Here is a 16,140-nt window from a genome sequence, read left to right on the forward strand (position 1 = left end):
CCGTCCCCACCCCCTTTCCCGCCTTCTGTTCTCACTAGAGCCTGAGGGCCCCGGGGGCCCCCTCCACCCCATAGTGTGGGGTGTTCCCTGGCAGATGTGGGCGTGGGCTGGGGGTTGGGAAGCTCACAGCAACCCCGTGATCTGTGGGGCAGGCGCCATGGCAACCACAGGTAATTTCTGTGTTGCTGTTGGTGATGGAGGTTGTATGGGGCCCCAGGGAAGCTGACGCACCTCTGGGGAGCCCTCCACCCCTGCCTGCCCTGCGCTGTGTCCTGGGGCTGCCCCGGGCATGGGAGCCCCGCCCCTGGGCATGGGAGCCCCGCCCCCTTGGCAGTTACCTGAGACCCTGCCCTCTGGGTCCCCACCCGCACACCAGCTGCACAGGACGGGGTCCCCACTCCCACCAGCTGCACAGGACGGGGTCCCCACTCCCACCAGCTGCACAGGACGGGGTCCCCACCCGCACACCAGCTGCACAGCACTCTCCCCACCCCCCGCCAGCTGAGCCGGCAGTGGTTCAGCTGTGGCTTCCCCTGCAGGAGATCGTGACCATCGTGGTGTTCGGCGTGGAGTACTTCGTGCGGATCTGGGCTGCGGGCTGCTGCTGCCGGTACCGCGGCTGGAGAGGGCGGCTCAAGTTTGCGCGGAAGCCCTTCTGTGTGATCGGTGAGGCCCGCTGCAGGTGGGGGCAGGCAGGGCTGCAGGATCGGCTCCTTCTGGAAGTTTCTCGTCCCCTGCCCTCTTGGCGTCAGAGCCCATGGTGTCGGGCGGCCGTGCCCAGGGCAGGGCCTGGCTGGGCGGACAGTGGAGCCAGGCCCACGCCAGCACTTTGTGTGCTTCCGTCTGTCCGTCCTCCCGGGGCCCCGGTGGGGGGCTGCCCTTGCGCGGCAGGGGGCCGGCCCAAGCTCCTCCGCTGTCCCCGCAGACGTCATGGTGCTCATCGCGTCCATCGCCGTGCTGGCCGCCGGCTCCCAGGGCAACGTCTTCGCCACGTCGGCGCTGCGCAGCCTGCGCTTCCTGCAGATCCTGCGCATGATCCGTATGGACCGGCGCGGCGGCACCTGGAAGCTGCTGGGCTCCGTGGTCTACGCGCACAGCAAGGTGAGCAGGCAGGACCTAGCCCCTCGTTTCTTCCGGGCGTCTTCCCATGACTTGACCGTCTTCCTCCTCTCTCCAGCTTGTCTGCCAGGTCTGGTCCCTCTGGGCCCCGGAGCCGGCTCGCTCCTTGGTTGGGGGGCTGTGCCGGATCAGCACCCCCCTGCCCCCCGGCACCCAGGCTCCTGCCCCCCGGCACCCAGGCTCCTGCCCCCCAGCACCCAGGCTCCTGCCCATTTAGGCTGAGGCTTGCTGTGGCCACTGGCCGTGGGACCCGCAAGGGGGCTGCAGCCCCATGTCCCGTCCAGATCCCGTCCCTGTGTTGCCAGGGGCCCTGCCCGCCCAGACCCCGCCCTGGCAGGCTCTGCCAAGAGGCTGTCTTCTTGTGGGTGGGCTTATTGGCCCAAGAGTCCCTTCCCCACTACCCTTCCTGTCTGAGCCCAGAGGCTGGGGTTTGGCTGGCAGGACAGAGAGGGTGGTGGCCCCTCAGGGGGCTGGGGTGCTGGACCCCCAGGGAGGGCATTCAGTCGGGGTGTCTCCCCCAGGCTCAGGCAAGCTGGGGTAGGGTCCCAGCAGCCCAAGATTCTCCAGCCTGACGGGCTGACGGCCGCCTGGGGACACTCCCTTCCTGGGTGGATGCGGCGCTGAGCCGTCCCTACCCACCGTCCTCCAGGGGTGAGGTGCACAGGTGTGGGACCACCCGGGGCTGGCGCGCTCCCCCTCCTGCCTGCCCCGGGATCGGGGCTGCTGGGGCTCTGCGGCCGGCTCTCGGGAGGGGTGCCCACCCGCTGAAGCCCAGGGGATGCAGCGCCCAGCAAACCTCCCGGCAGGCGGGGCCTCGTGCTCCCGGGGGAGAGTCGGGCTGGACGCTGGCCCAGCGGCTGTGATGTGCCTATTTCAGGAGCTGGTCACTGCCTGGTACATCGGCTTCCTCTGCCTCATCCTGGCCTCGTTTCTGGTGTACTTGGCGGAGAAGGGGGAGAACGATCACTTTGATACCTACGCGGACGCGCTCTGGTGGGGCCTGGTGAGTGCCCAGCCGCTGGGGCCGTTGCCCTTCACTGAGGACACGCTCACTGGGTGTGGCCTTCCTCGGGGTCCCTCCTGCGCATTGTCTGCCCTCCCCTGCTCGCCACTCCGGGGTGTGCCCCTGACCCCTGGGCCTGGACAGGAGACGCACAGCTCTCCCTGGCTGACCGGGCCAGAGACGTCTCTCTGGGGCCTCTCGCTGGCCACTACTGACGGTGATGCCACGTGGATGTGGCGGCCCAGGCGGGGTGGTGGCAGGGGATGTGCCGGTCTGTGTGGGGTGGAGAGGGGCCTGGCCTCAGGGAGCCTGTGCCTAGCCATGGCCAGTCACCTTCCCTCCTTCCTCACTGACCACCTGTGTAACCTCTGTGATGGGCGGAGGGGGGTCCTGCGGTCCTGTTGATGGGCAGGAGAGTTTGAAAAGGGGGAAATGGACACCCTGGCTCTCCCAGCTCGACCTCCCAGGCTGCCCCCGCCCAGGGTGGGTCCGGAGCTGGTGGATTTTCAGCCCATGCTCACGGCCACACACCTCCTGAGCCCCTCGAGGGCCCCCCTCCTGTCACCGGGTGCAAGTGGCCTCTTCTGAGAAAAGCCTTCCCGGGCCACCCTCTGCAGGGCCCTCCTGCGCTGAGTGGCGATGCCCCGCGTTCTCGGAGTGTGCCCTCTGGAGACCAGGCTGGGCCCCGCGGGCTGAATGGACCTCGGCCTGGCCCCTCCCCGTTTCCACGACGTCCCCAGGCAGGGGGGCCAGAGTGCCCTCCTTTGTGAGCTCTTCCTGGGGGTACTGGACACTCAGCCCAAGGGCACTGGGCCGGGGGTCGGTGGAGGGTCCCGTGGGAGGTTTGAGCCCATTGTCTCCTGGGACCCCAGACCCAGTTCCGAAAACGAGGACCACGTGACCTGGGCCAGATGCTGCAAATCCAGTCGCTGGCAAGAGGGATGCCTGCTTTCTCCCGGCCTTTAAGCCGGAAAGCAATTCACTTGTAGTTCTAGTGTTAATTGCCACGAGGCCCGGAGTCTGTGTCCCTCTAGCGACCACGTGGGAAGCGGGAGCCTGGCCAGGGTGGGGCTCGGCAGGAGAGGGGAGTTGAGGCCCGGCACCGGGAGCCACGCATCAGAGCCCACAGCCGCTGTGCGTCCGGCCTCTGAGCGGACAGCCCGGGCCTGGCTGCTCTCTCGGCCTGCCCTGCCCAGGCCCTCCGGGGGGCCTCCCCATCTTTAAGAACTGAATCAAAGCCTTAAACACGCCAAATAGTGCCTGAGTTTACAGTGAGAACGTGCCCCCAGGTTTCCTCTGTGAGCTCTAGTTTTACTTTATTTTAGGCCGCGCCTCGCGGCTCTCGGGATCTTAGCCCTCCGACCGGGGATTGAACCCAGGCCCTCGGCAGTGAGAGCGCTGAGTTGTAACCACTGACCCTCCAGGGAGTTCCCTCCCCTGTGAACTTTAGACTTCAGAGGCTCACTTTGTTCTGTGCTAGGGTGCGATTAGCTCCCTCCGCCTCCCTGTCCTTCTCGGAAAGCGTCCTGCCCGAGCCCCCCTTTCTTCTGCTCTGTGGGCCTGGGGTCCTCGGAGGGGCCTCACTGGCGTCGGGGGAGTCCCCCCACTGCAGCGCGCTCAAGCCAGCCCCCCGAGCGCCGGCCGTGAACACTGACCCCTGAGGGCTGGGCCCCCCTCGAATGCTGGGCCCCCGAGTGCCGAGTCTGCCAGCACCACCCCCAGTCTGCCCTCGGTTTGGAGGTCACAATCTTCTGAGGGAAGAAGTTTTTGTGAGACGTGCGTGTCTGAAGGTGCCCCAATTCCACGCTCCCGCTGGCGGCCAGGCCCCTCCCTCCCTGACGCTCTTCTGGAACGTGGGCCCTGTGGAGTGGGGGGCTTCCTTCCAGGAGGCTGGTGCCCTTTGCGGCTTCAAAAGTTCCAGCTTCCTCCTTCCCTTCTTCCCGGGGCTCCGAGGCCACTGGTGAGACCGCTGGACCATGGAATGTGTCCTGTCTAGATTCCTCATCCCTTTGCCTACATCCTGGGAGGTGTCTTCCACCTGACTCTGTGATTTTGGTCTCGTTTTCGAGACTCTTTGTTTTAGGGATACACTTTCTTCTTCTCTCTGTCTGGGGATAACGGAATTTTTAGGAAGTCTTTGCCCCGTGGGAGGCTTTCTGACCAGCTCTGGGGTCCCCAAGAGTAGGGCCAGGCGTGGGGGGTACAGGCTCAGCTGCTGGTGGGTGGGCAGGAGGGGAAGCGTCTCCCCTCTCGCTGCTCCAGTGTTCGCCGGCATGGAGAGGACATGGGTGTGCAGTCCTGGGGCGGGTGCGGGTGCCCTGGCACAGACTCGCCGTCCTGCCCTGCACGCCCTGTGCCTACATCAGCGCCAGGTCTGGGGGCCTCTCCTTGAGCCCCGAGAGCCCTTGGGTTTCTCCCCACCTCCTGGCCCTGAGTCAGGCCCGCATCGGCCTCTGTCTTGCCCGGTTCGCTGCCCTCACCCTCGGCTTGTGTCCTTTCACAGCCTTTCCTTTTGCACTGCCAAGTTTTTTTTTTTGGGGGGGTTCGTGATTTTAAGTATTTTACGTCTTTAAAATGTGTTTAGTTTCTGTTGAAAGCAGTCGAATAGAGGAGCCCAATCACCGGGAGGTTTCTGGTGAGAAGCGAGTGTCCTTCTCGCTCCACCCAGCTCCCTGTTACCTACGCCCAGCTCGCTGGCGCCTTCCCAGAACCTTCTATGCAGGCCCGAATGCCTTGGCTGTGATTTCACAGGTGACCGGCACAGAAGTCCCTGCTGGCGAAGCCATGATTATTCAGCCCCGTTTTGCAGACTTTCCTCAGACTGCACAATGGGCTTTGGGTGGACTCTCTGCGTGACCCCAGAGTCCGGGGGATGGATTCCCGGGGTGGACGGTGGGTGGATGGTGAGAGATGTCCATGCCTCTGGCGCGGGGGCCAGTTGACCCTGCTGTCCGAGTCCCGCAAGGAGCAAGCTCTGCTCCTGTCCGCTGCCTGGCCAGGGCCGCCGATGCCCAGTCCCCTCTCCTGCTCGCACCTCGGCCCCTCCCGCTGTTTGGCTAAGACCTCCCCTCTCAGGGCCCGCCTGGGCCCACCTCCCAGCACAGCCGGCCACGTGGTCTGTCCTGAGCCTCCGAACCTGCCTGTGTGTGTGGCCTTGGTGGTCCTGCACACCAGGCCTGAGCCTCCACTTTGGCAGGTTTTGTGGGAGCTACCTGAAAATGGCCCCTTCATCTGGGCTCCTGGGAAGGCCCGTCCGGGCCCCACTTCCTCCTTGCCAGCTCCCCACTGCAGAGCAATTCTAAACACGTGGCCCTGCCTGCCACACCCTGGGGAGGGGCCTTTTCCTTCTCCAGTCTTGCCCCTCCTGTCGCCTCCTCCAGCCCCACCCCCGGCCCCTCCCGCTCTCCTGGCCTCAGCTTGCAAGCCACCCTCCGAAGGGCCCACACGACCCTCTCCGCGTCCCTGGAAGGTCCCCCGGCACTGTCACCTCTCAGGCCCCTGGCTCTCTCCTAGCCTCTTGGCCCCTGGCTGACCCCCACTCCCAGCCCACAGGGAAGGAGCAGAGGTTCGGAGAGTGGATGTGATCGTTGAGGGGGGAAGGGCAGCCAACAGTGACCCTGGCCTCTCGGGCCCTGGGAAGGTGGCATGGCGGGGGTTCTGTCCAGCTGCCCTGAGGCCTCAGGAGGAGGGTCTGGCTCGGGTCGCGGGCCTCCAGGCGGCCACCGTCCAGCCTGGCTGAGTGACGGGGCCTGCTGTCCGCAGATCACCCTGACAACCATTGGCTACGGGGACAAGTACCCCCAGACCTGGAACGGGAGGCTCCTGGCGGCAACCTTTACCCTCATTGGCGTCTCCTTCTTCGCTCTTCCTGCTGTGAGTCCTGCCCCTTCCTGCCTTTGCTGGGGACGGGGTCTGGGCTCCCCTGGTGACCACAGCTGCCCTCGGGGCCATGTGGGGCAGGGGCAGGGCTCCCAGCAGGTCCACAGCCCCCAGGGGTGGATGTGCCGCCCCAGGCTGTACCTTCTGACCCGTGTCTGTGGGTCACCATCAGCGCCTCCCAGCCTTGTGGGATTGGCCAGTCGGGTCCTTGTGACCAGGAGCGGTGCTGTATGGTGACACAGCTCCATCAGGTCTCCTTCAGAAGAGGCAAGGGCCCTGTTAACCCTCTACCCACAGCTGTGGGGGCGGGGCTGGCGATGCTGCTCTCCTGGTGGCCCTTCTCTGGGACCCCGGACCACACCCCTCCACTCACTCCAGTGTGGACAAATTGGGGAGGAGGATTAATCTCTGGGCCGAGATGTGTTCAGAGTGGGCCCTGCCAGGCTCCTGTAAGCCTGAAATTCCCTTTACCCCAAATCCAAGTCTTTCCCCCCAGCCTGTTTCCTGGCACTGGGGGCTGAGGAGGCAGGAAGGTGGAGCCAGAAGTGTGCAGGCAAGGGTGGGGTAGGGGTGCGGTCCCCCGGACATGGTCTGACCCTGAGGAACTGTGTGGGGCTGTGGTCCCTGGGGCATCGTCTGACCCCAGTGATTTGCAGGGCATTTTGGGGTCTGGCTTTGCCCTGAAAGTTCAAGAACAGCATCGTCAGAAGCACTTTGAGAAGAGGCGAAACCCTGCGGCAGGCCTGATCCAGGTGAGTCCAGGTGGCCCCCCACATGCAGTGCCACGTGGACCTCCATGTAGATGGGCAGAACCCCTGGCCTGGGCCCACGGTGTTGGAGTGGAGCCCTGCTTGGCGTCTGTCTCCCTGTTGGGGAATTCGAGTCTGTGCTGAGAGCCGGCCTAGATGCCCTCAGCTGTCTGGCAGCTACAGCACAGGCAGCAGCAAGGCGGGTGCTGGCCAGCGTTCTGTGGGCCCTGGGTCCTGGGCCAGGCTGTCACAGGTGCCCCCGAGGTGTCCCTTCACAGCACTGACACCCATCCTGCACTTGTGGAATCAGGGTTCAGAGATTCCCCACGCAGGTAGGTGCCAGAGCAATGTCTGTGCTGCCCCAGCTCACAATGCCCACCCCATCACTGGGGGTCACAGTGGCCACTCGGCCTCCAGTAGTGCTCCATGAGCCATCCTGAGAGTGTGGGCCCTAGCACAGGCTGCCCGATGGGCCCAGCATTCCTGCAGCCCCTCCCAGAGCCCAGGGGACCCAGTGGACCTTTGGAGTTGACTGGTCTTTACTGCTTGCTGGACACTGCCCTGGCCCCTCAAGTGCATTTCTTTTTTAAAGATGTGGTCTTGCCCTGGGTGCAGCCTACTTTTGTGTATGTATGTATGCATGTGTCTTTCACCATAAGAACTTCAAATGGCTACTTCTTTTAAATGCAAAAGGGTGTGAAGAAGAACAAAAATGCCCCCCAGTCCCACCCACTGTTGACAATAAAGTCACAGCACTACATGTGGTTCAGAGGTTTGAGTAGCACAGGGAAGGAGCGTGGCCTGAACACGCAGCACCTACCCTCTGCCCCTCCTCTCTGAGAAGCTCGGAGGTTTGGGAAGGAGACGTGGAAGAATTAGGGCTTGGGAAGGACCCCCATACACCGGGGGATCTAGGAGGCACACACATGCCCAGTGCTGGATGCAGGCTCAGAAGTGACGGGAGAAGACACTAATTGCTCACTTCAGGCTGATCTTTAGACTCCATGCAAGCAGGAAGTGATGGCTAAGGCAGAGCTGTAAGTGACCTTCTCAGATGTTGGAGGAGTGCCCCAACACAGGGCCGGTGTGCAGAGGCTGAGAGCATTTGCTTCCTCTTTGGTTCTTTGGGTTTAAGGGAACGTCTGTCAAGTCACCATCTGACCACTGAGCTAAGGGAGCACACTTCAGTGACCACACACAACGAAGAATACAGCGTTTATGGAATAGCTTAGAAAAGTCACTTAACAAATTACTACAATCAACAACAAGCAGCAGCAACAAACTCTGGGGATGGGGAGGAATCTGACTTCCAGAGGTACCACATTACAATACTCAGAATGTCTAGTTTTCAACAAAAAATTGTGAGGCATGCAAAGAAACAAGAAAGTGTGATCCAGTCACAGGGAAAAGAAAAAAAAAAGTAATAGAAACTGTCCCTGAAGAAGCCCTGATGTTTGATTTACTAGACAGAGACTTTCAATTAGCTGTTTAAATACGCACAAAAGACTAAAGGAATCCATGGAAATGAACTAAAGGAAATCAGAAGAATGATGTCTCACCAAATAGAGACTGTCCATAGAGATAGAAATAATACAAAGGAAACAGATAGAAATTCTGGAGCTGAAGAGTACAATAACTGAAATGAAAAATGCACTAGAGGGTTCAACAGAAGATTTGAGCAGATAGAAGAAATAATCATGAACTTAAAGACAAGACAGTTAAAATTATCCATACCAAGGATCAGAAAGAAAAAAAGAGAAAAGTGAACAGAGCCTAAGGTATTTGTGGGTACAATCAAGCCAACCAACATATGCATTTTGGGAGTCCCAGAAGGAGAAGAGGGAGAGAAAGGGGCAGAGATATTACTTAAAGGAATAATGACCACAAACTTTCCAAATTTGATGACTCTACACATCCAAGAAGCTCAACAAAGTCCAAGTATGTTAAATTCAGAGAAATCCATACCAAGATACATTATAATGAGACTGTCAAAAGACAAAGGCAGAGAATCTTGGAAGCAATAAGAGAAAATAAACATTATATTCAAGGGATTCTCAATAAGATTAACAGCCAATTTCTCAGACAGAGGAGCACTAGAGGGTTCAGCAGCAGATCTGAGCAGGCAGAAGGAAGAATCGGCAGACTTGAAGACAGGTGAGATGAAGTTACTCAGTCTGAGGAGCAGAAAGAGAACAAGTGAAGAAAAATGAGCAGAGCCCATGAGACCTGTGGGATACCATCTAATGTACCAATATTTGCATAATGGGAGCCCCAGAAAGAGAAGAGGGGTTGGGCAAAAAGAACACCTGAAAAAATAAGGCTGAAAACTTCCCAGATTTGATGAAAGACATGAATCTGTACATCCAAGTAGTATAAAGTCAAAGAGATTCACACCAGGGCTCATTATGATCAAACTGTTGAAGCCCACAGACAGGGGGAGTCTTGGAAGCAGCAGGAGAGAAAGGACTCTTGGTGCCCAAGGGTCCTCAGTGAGGGTAACTGCCGATTTCTCATCAGAAACCATGGGGGCCACTGGGATGACGTGTTTAAAGTCTGCAAAGGAAAAACTGTCGACCCAGAATTCTGGTCTGGCAAAATTATGCTTCAAAAGAGAAATAACAGCATTCCCATAAAAACAAAAGCTGAGGGAGTTTGTAGCTAATAGACCTGCCCTACAAGAAATGCTGGAGAGGGCTCTTCAGACGGAAGTGAAAGGACCCTGGGCAGTAACTCAAGCCACACAGACACTGGTAAAGTTAACTACACAGGTAAATGTGAAAGCGAGTAGTATTATATTTTTGATTTGTAACTCATTTTTTCCCTTATATGAGTTAAAAGACAAAGGCATAAAGCAATAATCATAAATCTGTATTTCTGGGCACACAATGTAGAGGGTGTAATTTGTAACAGTTACAACATAAAGGGGGCGGACCGCGCAAGAGCAGAGTCTCTGTTCACTATTGAAGCTGAGTTGGTGTTAATTCAAACTAGATTGTTACAAATTTAAGATGGAATTAATCATAATCCCAGGGTAGCCCTTAAGAAAACAACTAAAAAATACCAGAAAAGGAAAAGAGAAGGGACTCAATAATAACTAGGAAAAAATGAAACTCTGCAGAAGGCAATAAGGGAGGAATTGAGAAACAAAAAATCAGCAGAAGCAAGTCCTTCCTTATAAGTAATTACTTTAAATGTAAATGGATTAAACTCCCCAATTAAAAGGTAGAGATTGGAGGAATGGATAAAAATCTATCCAACTGTACTAGATCCAAAGACGACAATACACTGAAAGTGAAAGAATGGAAAAAGATATTCCATGTAAACAGTGACCTAGAGCTGGGTTGGCCACACTTGTATCAGACAAAATAGACAAGTCAAGACAAAGAAGGCTGTTAGGTATTGATAAGAATCAATTTATAAAGATGATTAACAATCATAAGCATTTATATACTAACAACAGAGTCCTAAAAATATATGAAGCAAAAACTGACAGAATTAAAGGATGAAATAGACATTTCTACAGTAATACCTGGAGAATTCAATACCTCACTTTCAAAATGGGTAGAAAGGTATTTCCCTGGTGGCACAGTGGTTAAGAATTCACCTGCCAAGGCAGGGGACACGGGTTTGAGCCCTGGTCTGGGAAGATCCCACATGCCACGGAGCAACTAAGCCCATGCATCACAACTACTGAGCCTGTGCTCTAGAGCCCACGAGCCACAGCTACTGAGCCTGAGTGCCACAACTACTGAAGCCCATGCGCTTAGAGCCCGTGCCCCACAACAAAGAGAAGCCACCGCAATGAAGAGTAGCTCCTGTTCGCTGCAACTAGAGAAAGCCCGCAGGCAGCAATGAAGACCCAATGCAGCCGAAAATAAATACATAAGGAAAAAAAAAGGGTAGAAAAACCAGACAAAAGATCCTAAGGAGACAGAGGACTTGAACAAACCATGACGCAGCTAGACCTGCAGACATCTGTCATTAGACATGTGTCACCAACCACAGAGGACACATCCTTCTCAAGTGCACGTGGAACGTTCCCCAGGATAGACCATGGGTTGGGCCAAAACAAGTCTCAATAGTTGGGTGCCACATCTATCCAATGAGGAAAGGACAGTCTCTTTGACGGTGGTTCTGGGATACTGGAGACCCATTTTTAAAGGAGTGAAGTTTGACCCTTACCTCACACCAATACAAAATTAACTCTAAATGGATTAAAAACCTAAATGTAAGAGCTAAAACTAAAATTCTTAGTTGAAATTATGGATGTAAATCTCTATGACTTTGGTTTCTTAGATATGACACCAAAAGCACAGCAATAAAAGAAAAAATAAATAAGAGTTTAGCAAAATTAAAAACCTCCATGCGTTAGAGGACACCATTCATAGCGTCTCTTTAGAGAGTGAAAAGACAACCCACAGAATGGGAGAAAATATTTGCAAATCATATATCTGATACGGGTCTGATATATGAAGGACTCATACAGCCCAGCAGCAAACAGACACACAACCCAGTTAAGAAATGGGCAGAGGATTTAAGTAGACATCTCCCCAAAGCAGGTACACAGATGGCTAATAAGAACATTAAAAGATGTTCAGGGGCTTCCCTGGTGGCGCAGGGGTTGAGAGTCCGCCTGCCAATGCAGGGGACACGGGTTCGTGCCCCGGTCTGGGAGGATCCCACATGCCGCGGAGCGGCTGGGCCCGTGAGCCATGGCCGCTGAGCCTGCACGTCCGGAGCCTGTGCTCTGCAACGGGAGAGGCCACAACGGTGAGAGGCCCGCGTACCGCAAAAAAAAAAAAAAAAAAAAAAAAAATGTTCAACATCATTCTTCATGAACGAAATGCGAATCAAAAGCGCTTCACATCCACCAGGAGGGGCTAAAATTAAAAGAACAAGTGTCAATGAGCATGTGGTGAAATCAGAATCCTCGTACATTGCTGGGGGTGTGAAATCCTCGTACATTGCTGGGGGTGTGAAATCCTGGTACATTGCTGGGGGTGTGAAATCCTCGTACATTGCTGGGGGTGTGAAATCCTCGTACATTGCTGGGGGGTGTGAAATCCTCGTACATTGCTGGGGGATGTGAAATGGCGCAGCCACTGTAGAAAAGTTTGGTGGCTCCTCAAAAAGTTAAACATATCACACGACTCAGGAATCCCACTCCTAGGTATACACCCAACAGAATTGAAAACAGATGTTCAGCCAAAAAGCTTCACACAGGTGTTTGTAGCAGCACTATTCACAGGAGCTGAAAGGTGGAGACAGCTCAGATGTCCCTTGGTGGGTGAAAGGATACACAGATGTGGTCCATCCATACGCCTGACTATTGTTCAGCCTTAAAAAGAACGAGGCTCGGATGCAGGCTCCAGCAGGGATGGGCCTTGAGAATGTGCTAAATGAAGGAGGCCAGACACAGGAGGCCACGCGCTACGATTCCATCGCTACAAAGTGTCTGCAGTAGGGAAACCCACAGGGACTGATGCAGATTGGGGGTGGCAGGCTGGGGGCAGGAGGGAGCGGGGAGTCACGCTGGTGGGTTGGGGGCGCTTGTTTTTGAGGTGGTAAAAATGTGGGGTTGGCTGGAGGGGACGGTTGCACAGCATCAGGAATGGGCTCAGCGTCAGTTAATTGCAGGCTTTAAAGTGGTGAATTTTATTCAATGTGTATTTTACCCCAGTTAACAAACAGAGTGAGGAGTGGAAGCCCAGGCCGGGTCAAGGTCGCTGTACAGGGCAGGCCCGCGCCTGGCAGGGGCTCGGCCTCAAAGTGGGGACGATTGTCCCTGGCTCTGCCCTCCACCCCGTCCCCCGGGGAGGGAAGGAAGGTGACCACGATGCCGGGTGATGGCTTCCAAGCGTCAGGTAGGGCAGATGGAAGGAAAGAACCGAAGCTCCCTGCAGACTCGCCAGGTGCTTGACCTGTGCCCCGCACCCCGCCGCGTCTCCATTCTGCAGAGGCTACCAAGGCCTGAAGGGGTGGGAGCAGCACGGGGCCTCAGTCCAGATCCCCGTGCACGGGGAGGCGCAGGGGCGAGGCCCCGGGAGAGGCCGGGGGGACCCCTTAGTGCCCAGCTGACGTCCTGTCCTCCCCGCAGTCCGCCTGGAGGTTCTACGCCACCAACCTGTCACGCACGGACCTGCACTCCACGTGGCAGTACTATGAACGCACGGTGACCGTCCCCATGTACAGGTACCTCCCCCACCTCCCCAGCACTGCCTGTGTGCGCCCCCTTTGTTCTTAAACCCCATTTTTTGGTTGTCGTTCATCATTTTGATTATTTTTTGTTTCTTTTTCTTTAAAATGTATGTACTTTTCAAAAAGGAATCGTGTGTGATTATTTGATTAATTTTGTTCTGTTTTCTAGTTTGCGGCTTTTATTTCTCACCTTCATTCCGCCCCCTGCTTAGTGTCCTTGCTGTCAGGGGCACAGTGTGTAAACCTTGTGACGACAGCCCCCCAGAGCTTGCGGAGGTAAATGCTAGCTGGTTCTGGGGACCGCAGCCCCTCCAGGGGGCCCCGTGTTTAGAAACAAAAGGATAACCTTGACCCTCTGACCCCCAGCGAGGGCAAGAGTCTCTGCTCAAGGAAGGAGAGCACCCCAGACCCCACAGCGAGGTCCTGACAGGGCAGAGCACAGACACTCCCAGGTGCCCTGAGGGGGAGAGGAGGGGGCCGGGGAGGCCTCCCTGGGGGCCCGCGTGGTCAGCAGGCGGCTTTCCAGGCACGGCTTGTGCCCCCCCGGGGTTTGTCTGTGCCAGGCTCCGGCTTAGAACAAGGTCTGAGGTGAGAAGGGCGAGGGCTGGCCAGCGTCCATGCAGGTCAGGTGCCCCCGGGCTGGGCGCTGCCCTGCCAGCCCGCCCTCCCACCTCAGGACTGACGCTGAGCCCTGGGGCCTCTCAACCCGAGGAGTCCCCTTACCTGCCCCTGGGGGTGTCCACCCACGGAGCCCTCCCCCTGGGGCAGGGTCCTCCTGCGGGTCCCCACCTGCCACCCGCCTCTGTCGGGATCTGCCCGCTCGCTCCTCCAGCACCGTCCTGGTACTTTTGGGGACACTCAGCTTCGGGGTGGTGGGGGCCTGGTGCCACCCGCTTCCCAGAACTGCTGCAGGCACTATGCTCTCAGCCCTCCGGCCGAGGCAGGACTGACCCTCGTGCTAATTTTCTTTGTTCTGTTGTTTCCCCCACTTTCCTGGACTATTTTTTTTTTTCATTTTCTTTTTCTTATCCCGTTCTTTTAAAATCTTTCATTCCTTTCCCTTTGTGTGTGTGTGAAAACACTTGAAAAAGCTCGCAAACTCAAACCTACGGGGCCTCCAGGTAGGACTGCATGGGCGGAAAGCGTGTGGTGTGGTTCTGTTCTGTTGGGGACTGTTCCGGGGCCCCCCCCCCGACCGCCCTCCCCACCAGCTGCTTTCTCGTGCTGGATCTGTCTGTCCAGGTGTCCTCCGTTTCTTGTCTGCTTCCTGCCTTGTCTCAGTGGCTGGGGTCCCGCCCCACGGGCCCCACTTACTCCCAGTGCAGAGGTGGTGGAGATGGGGCATCAGCCATCCCCGCTCGGGGGCACCCCAGCCAGCAGCCCCCGGTCCTGGAAGGCAGCTCTGGGCTTGGGGTCTCCCTCTCTGCATCTGCTCCCCGCCCCAAGAGGGAGACGTGAGGCCCTGGGCGGAGGGGTCTGCGGTCCATCCGCGTGGCCCCGCTGACCGTGTCTGCCGCGCACGGCTGTCTTCCTGCTGCACTTTCAGTCTGGGGCCCCGTGCCCACACGGGGGCGCTGCACTGCTCCACGAGGGCCCCTGTGCCTGGGGCCAGGTCCCTTTGTAGGCCCTGTGTTTCCCCTCGGAGTGGTGGCACCGTGCTGCACCTCGCTGCACCTCCCGTGGCGCCCTGCGTGGGAACCGTGTTAGGAAGTTAACCCCTCCGCTCCCAGGAGAGAAGAAAGTGCCGTGCTGGGCAGTGTAGGGCCAGGCTCCGGGGACGGGAGGGTCCTGACCCCTTGGCATCTCCGCCCCAGCAGTGCCTGCCTTTCACCATTGGCCACGGGCCCCACGGGCTTTGCTCAGCAGTGGGTGGTGGTGGGAGCAGCATATCCCCCGCCTTCTGCTGGCCCTGGACCCCTGGGGCTCCAGGCTGCCGGGCAGTTGGGGGGACCCTGCTTCAGAGCCCGACAGGCTCCTCCCAGACCCGGTGGCCCCCTCGGTCCATCTTCTCCAGAAGCCCCCCATCCCCTGACGTCTGTGGAAGCACCCCATCCCCACCCCGGGCCTGGGGGCTGGCCTTGTTCTCCAGAGGTGTCTGACCCCAGACTAGCCGCTGCTTGCTCCTGGGGACGCCCCCCAACGTGTCCCCCACTCCCATCGCCCACTGCACCCTCGTCCTCCACGACTGGGGCTGTGTGTGCGTGGCCCTCACGTGTGTGGTGCTGCACGTCTCTGTCCACGGCCCTGCCCGTCCGTGTTCTGTCCTCTGCCTCTGTGTGTCCAAGGCATGGCGTCCAACTGCGTGCCCCTACCCTGGACCTGCGTGCGTGGCGGCCGAGTGGGGCCAGCTGCCCAGGGTCTGTGTTCCAGGCCCTGTGGTGGGTGGCCAAGGGTGTGGGGAGAGCAGCTCTGTCCCGGTGTCCAGTCCTGGGGCTCTGCTGCACCCATGGTGTGAGCCGACCTGACCACGCAGGCCTCCTGCTAGGTCTGGACCTATGAGGACAGGAGAGACCTGGAGGGGGAGTGGGGAGGGGAGAGAGAGGGCTAGTGTTCCCAGGTTCCAGGCCTGGCCGGGCTTGGGCGGCGGAGGGAACAGAGGGGCAGGGCCATCCCTGCTGGCCCTGGAGATGGCAGTGACTGGGGTGGGCCCGGCGGAGGGGGCACTCGGATGGGCACTAGGGGGCGTGGCTGGGTAGAGGAGGGGTTGGGAGGGACCAAAGCAAAGCCAGACTGGCAGGTGGGCGGGGGCGGGTCAGGGCCAAGGGTGCAGGGGGGTCACAGATCCTCCTGTTTCAGAGACAGCGGGCAGTGTGAGCAGGGGAAGGACAAAGACACATCACACGAGGAGGCTGGGCATCCAGGGAGGCCCAGGGAGAGGAGGACACCGGGGACGTGGGAGGGGACAGGAGGGAGTGAGGGCTGGAGCCAGGGCATGTGTGTGGCGGGAGGTGGTGCTGTGAACCGGGTGAGGGCGCCCAGGGCGGCTTGGACACAGGTGCACAGGAGGGACGGGGTCCCCAGGCTCAAGAGGCTGGAGGCTCAGGATTGGGTTTGGGGGTTGGTGGGGGGTGTCACAGAGCAGGTGGGGTGTCACAGAGCTGGTGGGGTGTCACAGAGCAGGTGGGGTGTGAGAGAGCAGGTGAGGTGTCACAGCGCAGGTGGGGGTGTCACAGAGCAGGTGGGGTGTCACAG

At 58.2% G+C, this 16,140-nt stretch overlaps 1 protein-coding gene across 4 annotated transcripts in view; it reads left to right on the forward strand.

The window, feature by feature from the left end:
- The window catches only part of KCNQ2 (potassium voltage-gated channel subfamily Q member 2), a 50,655-nt gene that overhangs the window by 16,536 nt on the left and 17,979 nt on the right, over positions 1–16,140 (forward strand). For 3 of the 4 annotated variants that reach the window (XM_024750325.1, XM_024750326.1, XM_024750328.1), the window contains exons 3-9: positions 540–666; positions 926–1,101; positions 1,997–2,122; positions 5,885–5,995; positions 6,658–6,753; positions 12,848–12,942; positions 14,040–14,069. In XM_024750325.1, the coding sequence (XP_024606093.1) occupies positions 540–666; positions 926–1,101; positions 1,997–2,122; positions 5,885–5,995; positions 6,658–6,753; positions 12,848–12,942; positions 14,040–14,069 (761 nt within the window). The remainder of the gene's footprint in view (positions 1–539; positions 667–925; positions 1,102–1,996; positions 2,123–5,884; positions 5,996–6,657; positions 6,754–12,847; positions 12,943–14,039; positions 14,070–16,140) is intronic. The other variant, XM_024750327.1, reaches the window with a different exon arrangement.

Source organism: Neophocaena asiaeorientalis, unplaced genomic scaffold, assembly GCF_003031525.2.
Source record: "Neophocaena asiaeorientalis asiaeorientalis breed wild unplaced genomic scaffold, Neophocaena_asiaeorientalis_V1.1 scaffold606, whole genome shotgun sequence".
Classification (NCBI taxonomy): Eukaryota; Metazoa; Chordata; class Mammalia; order Artiodactyla; family Phocoenidae; genus Neophocaena; species Neophocaena asiaeorientalis.